General features: G+C 45.9%; 1 protein-coding gene across 4 annotated transcripts in view; it reads right to left on the minus strand.

Moving 5' to 3' along the window:
• CYTH1 (cytohesin 1) overlaps positions 1-7,074 on the minus strand; it is a 108,459-nt gene extending 101,385 nt beyond the window's left edge. For 2 of the 4 annotated variants that reach the window (XM_077166132.1, XM_077166133.1), the window contains exon 1: positions 218-6,333. Coding sequence is in view for 1 of the 4 variants with exons in the window: in XM_077166130.1 (XP_077022245.1) it covers positions 6,954-6,975 (22 nt within the window). In the remaining 3 variants the exon portion in view is untranslated. Of the gene's footprint in view, positions 1-217; positions 6,334-6,953 lie in introns of those variants that run through there. The other 2 variants (XM_077166130.1, XM_077166134.1) reach the window with 2 other exon arrangements.
• Between the last annotated feature and the right edge of the window lie 733 nt (positions 7,075-7,807).

Consider the following 7,807-nt stretch of genomic DNA (forward strand, 5'->3'; position numbering starts at 1 on the left):
TTATTCACAGAAACTGCATCTGTGATAGCGCTACTAAAAAAATCAAGATTTTTTTAATAGCCTTAAACTAATCCCACCACTCATTCACAAAACCATGAATTATTATATAGAGTGAACATTGTCAGATAAAGGCACATTTCTAAAATAGAAACCACTGGAAGACTCAAAAAGTAAGTAGAAAAGAGAAAAGACTCAGACAAGGACGGCATTCCCTAACCTTTGCTAAAAGAGTCAGTCATCACAGAGAGCAACCAGTAATCACGTCACTACCACAGAAGCAGGAAGACGTCTGATGCCACAACATTTCAGATAACAGTAACAAAAATCCCCTCCAGGCCCTCAACCTATATTGCAGGGTTTTTTAGGCAATGCAAAAGAAAGAAGCAAAACAACATGACCAGCAGTTTCGAAGGATGTGGGACTCACTTCTTGAACATTTCTAAATAATTTTCTTCCACCTCCAAGCCTCTATTATTTGCAACTGAAACTAAGCAACAGCAATCAAAGAAGCGATCAAAAAGCAGTGTGGCAACAGAGAAAATGGACAGGTCCAAGCAAAGTTACTTTCCTCAGAAGCCCACTCTCCATGGCTTTCATCTTGGAGGGGTGAGTGGGAAAGGGGGCAGAAGACACATATCAGGAGTGTAGCATCTACCAACCACACAGCTCTCAAGCTGAATTTTTTCCATCTCTGCCTTGCCTTCCCATGCAGGACCCAGAAGATTCATCTCCTCCCCCCACCCCCAAAGAACTTAACAAAGCCTGCTCTCCATCCTTGAAACAAAAAGACACTCTCCTTCTAGCTCTTACTATAGGATAAGAATCCAAACCAATCTTAAATGCATGAAATATAAGAGAAAATCTAATTGGCAAGATTGTTTTTGATTAATACATGGAAAATTTCTTAAAAACTAGGTGTAACCCATGAGTCCACAGACTAAACTATTTATCATTATAAACAAGACCAGAAATATTTAACTCAGAAACTTTCCTGGTAAAAGAAAAATTTTATATTTGGCCAAAAGACAATGGAAGAGTTGAGATTCTTTAAGAGAAACATCAAGATAAGTAAGTGACTACTATAATTGGTCAAAATCTGACCCAAACCCATCAAAACTAAGCATGTATTTTTTCCATGCTTAAAATATCAGAGTGAGAACCACATTTAAATCACTTAATGCCATCACAGAGGCCATAAAATGGGTTAATCTCAGCTCAGTTGAGTAACCATCATCCCACATGAATAGCCAGTTCATAATATACAAATATGCACACACCCATATCAACCTAGCTAGTAATCAACATTTAATGAGGTACCATTTTGGGACTAGTAAATTAATTTAAAAAAAAAAAAAAAGAAACTTTTCAATACCAGCCCTCACTGATGGCGAGTACAATGGTACATATACTCACATACTGCTTAGAACAAGGAAAACTGGTACAAACCCTTCTGAAAGCAAATCAGCACACTTATATTCTTTGACACATAATATCACCCTTGGGAATCTATCCTAAAGTCAACAAAATGTATAATTATAGTAATCTTACGAACCAGATTTTCTAAGAAAACCCTAACTTCATATAGTTATATTCTTTTCAATAAAGGCAAATAATCGTGTAACTAAATTTGAGAACAATTAAAAATCACCAATATCATTGAAAAAATCGCTCTGCCTAGGGACAAACACGTACAGAAAAACATTGTTTCTGTCTGGAAAGGAGAGAGGAAGACAAAAACTCAAACCTACTGAAAACTTCTGCCACATGAACCTGGTTCAATCCATCATTCCTTCAACAGCTGCTTGAGCTGCTTTTATTTGATTCCAGGACTGACACTTGTTCTGGAGGCACAAAGACAAAGAAGAAAAAAGCAAATGACTCCTGAAGGCAACAGGGGCCACACCTCATCTCCCGGGTCAGCACGAAGGCTGTCTTGCTCTGGCCAAGACCAATGTCTTTACTTTTCACAAATGTAGCTTATTTCCTAAAGGCCAATGCTTCCTTGAGTTGCAAAATATGGATCATTCTGAAGCTAACAAAAAGCAAGAGTAGTAGCTGAGTCGAGAAATAAAGGCTTTGAGTGGCACTGAGAATTCAATTATCTTCTTAAGAACCCATCCTTGGAAATTTGATTATTTTGGTTATCTTTTCGAGGCAGAACCAGAGCCTCTAACATTTCTGATGGTAACTAATGAATGATCCTGTGGGACTTGTCTCACAACTTGTTCTAAGAGGCAGAAATCATCAGTAACCTCTGGATTAGTGACTGCTGGGTTCAGTGAACCTTTTGAGAACCTGGCTAAAGCTAAGGACCCTCTGCTTCCAAAACTGCACATACCCCAAAACTTTTACGTCCAGTGCCAGAGGGGTCTTGGAAGCCAGCCCTCTAAGAGGCAGACCACAGTTTAAAAACATCTGCTCAAGTTCAAAAGTTACCAAGAGCAAACACAAAGCCAGGGAGTCATTGGTTCTTTTCTTGGGTGGGGTATATGATAAAAGCAAAAATATCTTCTCAGTTTGCAAATGAGAACTGTGAGGTCCAGGAAATATTATGATCAAATAAGGAGGTAATGAGATAAATGAAAGAGTGAGTGAATGAATGAGAGAAAGAGAGAAAAAAAGAAAAAAGTAAAACCTCAATTATTTCACAGTGTTTAGAAATAAATTTGGGGAATAAAGACCAACCAGCTAAGAAGCAATACATGAACACCTTTTTAAAAATGTCTTTTTTATTGAACTTTTAAAAAATTACTAATACCAAATTTTTCAAAGAAAAATAAGCTTAAAAATTATTTTTCCTGCCTATACCCCTCACACCCATAGGCCTTCAAGGTTCATGGTATAACACGATCATTTTTTCCCCATAATTGTGATATAAATTCTCAATTTTATTCAGGATCTTTGATTACAAACCATAATATGTGCTAAGTGTTTCCAAATGCCCCATGGTAGAGACCCAAAATTATGCTTATGGCACAGCACCTTTCCATCAATACACACAAGAAACTACTCTCTTTTTTTTCTTTTACTAAGCCCTTAGAAGTACCTACAGGCACACTGAGAATCAGAAATTGGATTTGAACTGCCAAGAGGCAGCCACGCCTCCTTGGGACAGTCTGCCGGCCAAGTATCCCTCCACTCTGCCACTGCCGAACCAGCCTGTAAGGCCCGCAGCTCCGCAGCTGCCTCACTGTCCACGGACCAGAGTGCTTTCTCCTGGGTTTCCTGCTCCCAGTCCCATGCTTCAGGGCAGCACATCTAACCATACACAACCCCAGGCCAAACCTGCACAACCTCCAACCACGCCCCGTGGGGAGAGAGGGGCAGGGAGTGTGGACTGGAAGAGGCAACATATTAAAAGTCTTCCCAGAAACCTCAGAGTGCTAGGTGTCTTTTTTTATTCTTTCTTTTCACTTCTGCCCTCAATATCCACCTGGTACACCTTCCCCAAGGCCAAAGCTAGAAGAGGAACGTTTCTATGCAACTGCATCTCAATAAGGACTGCTATATACAAATCAAATATTTTCTTGACTGTCTTACTCACTGCTCTCTCTAGAGAGGAACTGAAACTTTTCTCAACTCTTGCTGAAAACACTGATAATCTAACTTAAAATTAGTTCCATCTTACTTGCATTAGATAATGAATCAGAAAACTTGATATAAAAATTGAATCAAAGTCAAACGAAAATTAAGATGTTTTGAAGACATTAGCATGTAAAGAACATTTTGCACAAATCTCTTTTTAAACACATAATTTTGTCTTTCATTTGAAAACATACCTAAAACTATAATAAATTAGTTCTCTGTTGACAATGTGCACTCTGAATGATGTTAACTTCTTGAAAGTCACAAAAATAAGATGTGCATTCAGAGATAAAAGCAGATTTCAAGGATACTCACTTTCAAATTTTACATGGAAATTATCCTTACAAAGGAGGCTTACAATTGAACCAAAACAAAACGCAATCATTCATTCCAAACTGATAACCATCACAGCAAGGTGGGATGAAAATACACAAAGGAGAATTCCTTAAATGTCCCCCTTGAAGTGCAGTACACTTTGTTTTTGTGTACACAACCCAGTATGACATCATGTTGAAATATATACTGACTACTGCATGTCTATTATAAAGAGAATATGTGCAAAATTTGACTTGACAACATTTCTATTCTTTCTTTTTCCTGAGCACAAATAGTTGACTATCTGCGAGTTGCAGTTTGTCTGGTGGGACTCCACAGTGCCATATAAGCAGGTTTTGCTTGTTTTTGTTTTACTAATAGAGGCACATCTTCCACATGTGATTATACCTGTCTAGTGATTTAGACCCTCCGAATAAACAACACAGTGCTTTTGGTGTATCCACAGGTGGAAGGCCCTCTAAACCCAGGAATGCAATCATTGGATCTACCCAGGACACCAAAGAGTCGTGCAATCAAGAAAGGCTTTTTCTTTTTTTTAATTCTCTGTAATTCAACAATGAAATGTGCTGTCTTTCTTCAGTTTATTTTACATGCGTTGCATTACAACTCTTTTTTATACCAAATTCGTAGCTTGGCAATCCTAATACATTTACTTCCCCAAAGAAACACTGGTAAAACCCGTGATGAGGTGTCCTGGGCAAACGTGCCTAGCTCTACAGACTTACAATGTGGGACAAATATGCAGGGGAAAGGGAAGCACCGTTGAACTGTCAGTACGCTAAAAAAAAAAAAAAAAATTCAAACTGTAAGAAACAGTTTCTCCTTATTTTGAAAACCCTTTATTCAGGTTAGAGAAGTTTACTTAAAGGAGATTCTGAGGGAGCCTCAGGGGATGGCGTTTTGTGTCCTTTATGAGCCATAAAACAATGGGCCAGTTCACGTACCATGAGCCCCATGGGTGGGGAATCTTCTTTAATTGCAGTTTTGGCTCCTCCAAAATAAAAGGGAAATGATTTTCCAAAATTGAATAAGGGGGAAGAATAAGCTTTTCTTCCTCTCCCTCTATGTGGTAGGCAGAATAGCCCTTTCCCAAAGCGTCCACACCCTGATCTCCAGAACCCATGAATACTCTGGCGTACTTGGCAATGGGGGATTAAGATTGCAGGCGGAACCAGGGCTGCTGATCAACTGCCATTAAAATAGGGAGATTAGATTAGCCTGGACTATCCAGGTGGGCCCAAAGTCACCTAAGGGCCACCATTAGAAGGCAGGTTAGGGGGAGATAAGAAGATGCTACCTGCTGGCTTTGATGATGCACAGGAAAGCAGGCAGTCTTTAGAAGCTGATAAAAGCAAGAGAACAAAATCTCCCCTAGAGCACATTTTGGACTCCTGACCTCTAGAACTCCGGCGATAATAAGTTTATTGTTGTTTCCAGCACCAAATTTGTGTTAATTCTTGACTACTATACCCTTACCAAATATAAATTCATGTCATGCCTGGTGGCAAAGCAGAAACTGTTTCAAAAGTACCAGGCCAACAGCTTCCTGCCTCAGCTGGTGGTAAGAAGAGCACTGGAGAAGAAGAGAGGAAGGCACAGGAGAACCCCAGCATCTTAGAGAAAGAAATTAAATGTCAAGAGGAGGTATAGAATGTAGCAGATGAAGCTGGCCTCTCTCAGTAGAGAGAAGTGGAGGAGGAGCTTAAAAGTCTGGGGGCTAGCCAGTTGGGTGATTTTTTTCCATCACAAAAGGAAAGCACACACTGCTTCTCCTTGGAAGGTAACAAAGGGACACCTGCCCACAGTCCCCGAATGCAGACTAACACTTCAGGCCACAAGTGGGTCCTGAGAGCCACAGCGGTGTCCAGGGGTCCGAGGTTCAGGGTCAGGTTGCTATCCATAAACCCACCTCTTCACCAGTAAGTAATCCTTCAATTATTTACTTACAAATAAATAAAGTACCATAAGGACTTGCTTCACCTTTTGACATACCCCAGGTCAAAGCTCATTCCCTAAAATATAAGGCAAGTGCCACGTCTGTCAAAATTCTGACACCAGAATTCGGTTCCTATTAGCAAGATCAGCATTTAAAATTCTGCCGTTTTCCTACTTGGCTAGCAAGCTGCAAAAGTTCACCACTTGTTCTATGATCCACCCGTTCCTTAGTTCCTTGTGAATAAAATGTTAATAAATTAACTAAAGCATTTAAAATAAAATTAAAAAAAAAAACAAAACCTTTGGCAACCCCTGCAACTTCAAACCATACGAGGGACCAGTGCCATGGCTGATGGCCAGCAGTTTCTAAGATAAGGTTGGCTGAAGAATTCGGACACAGTGGGCTCTTGCCAAGTTTGAGAGCTGCCTGCAAACAGCAATTAACTCTGCCGTCTGCATGCACGGACGAGGGCGAACGCTGGTGCTGGTAAGTCCCTGACCGTGTTTTCGGGCTTCCGCTACAGACCTCTGAACACGCAGCGCCTTGGCTAATGACTCGGCGGTGGACAGTGGTCGCCCCGGAAGCCTACTGCCCCTACGACGAGCCTCACGCGGCGCCCGGTGCCCGCGGCCCCTGCGGGCGGCGCCCTCAGGTCCCCCCACGGGGCAGGCCGCGGAGGCGCCAGGGGGCCCCCGGCGCACCTGCCCGCTTGGGTCGCCGGCCGCCTCCCGGCGTTTCCGTTGCCGAACAAAGAAATGGACCGGGTCGCACAACTTAAGAAAACCAGAAAGGACGGGCGAGTTCCGCGGAGGCAGCAGAGCCACGGGGGCACCGGAACGTGTCCTGGGGGCACCGGGGCACCGCAGGCCCGGCGGCCGGCGACCCCGCCCCGGCGACCCCGAGACCCCCGCCCCGGCCCTCTCGGAGCGCCCCACGGCCCACGGCGCTCCCCACAGCCCAAGGCGCCGCGACCCCCGGAAGGCCCCGCCGCCCTCGGCTGGCGTCCCGCGCCAGCGTCCCCGGGAACGCGGCCCGCCACGGGCAACCGGGAGCGGAGGGAGAAAGGGCGGGCGTGCGGGGCGCGGGCGGGACTCACCGTAGCTGTCGTCCTCCTCCATGGCGCGCGGGCGCTGGGCTGCGTGGCCCCGGCTCGCTCCTCGCCTCTTGCCGCCCGGTTCCCGCCGCGCCACCGGCGGCCCCGACTCGCCTCAGCCCGGCCCCGGACCGCGCCTCCTCGCGGCGCCCCGCCCGCGCGCGCGCACACACCCCCGGCACGCGCCCGCCGCCCGGGCCCGCGCCTGCGCACGCGCGCCCACCTAAAGCCCCGCCCCCGAGCCTGAGGCCCCACCTCCGCCGCCAGCCGCCTGCCCTTTCCTTCTTGCCTCACCCGCCCGCGCGTGCACCTCCCCGGCACGCGGCCCCCAACACGGGCCAGCGCCTGCGCACGTGCATCCGCACGGCCCCGCCCCCGGCCCGAGGCCCCGCCCGCCTCGAAGAGGCCGCGTCGCGTCCTGGCAAGTGCGGTGCGGGCTGCCAGGCCCCGGGCCCCAAGGTCGTGTCGGGCCGACCTCAGCCCGGAGCGCCAGGCGCCGCCCCCGCTTACAAAAGGCCGCAGAAGTCGCTTTTAAACTTCCTTTTATTGCCCTCTCGATTTACCTAGATCGAGTTTCGGGGTTTGGGTGAACGTGATTCATGCACTTCTCATCTTCAGCGGTTTCAGACTGTTCCTTTCACGTTTTATTTGTATGCCCTGGACGGACCAGTCCCACCCACGGGTAAGTTTCATGGCCCTTTGCTCTCCAGTAGGTGCCCGCTGAATTAATGAGAAACCTGCAGACTGAACCCAAAGAGGTCAAGTACCAAGGTCACACAGTGGGGCTGCGGTAGGACCAGGTGCAGGTTGCAGCCACCCGCCTAGGTCACTAACCTAACCCCGCCACCACCTTCCTG

The sequence above is a fragment of the Tamandua tetradactyla genome, chromosome 6 (assembly GCF_023851605.1).
Source record: "Tamandua tetradactyla isolate mTamTet1 chromosome 6, mTamTet1.pri, whole genome shotgun sequence".
NCBI classification, from domain to species: domain Eukaryota; kingdom Metazoa; phylum Chordata; class Mammalia; order Pilosa; family Myrmecophagidae; genus Tamandua; species Tamandua tetradactyla.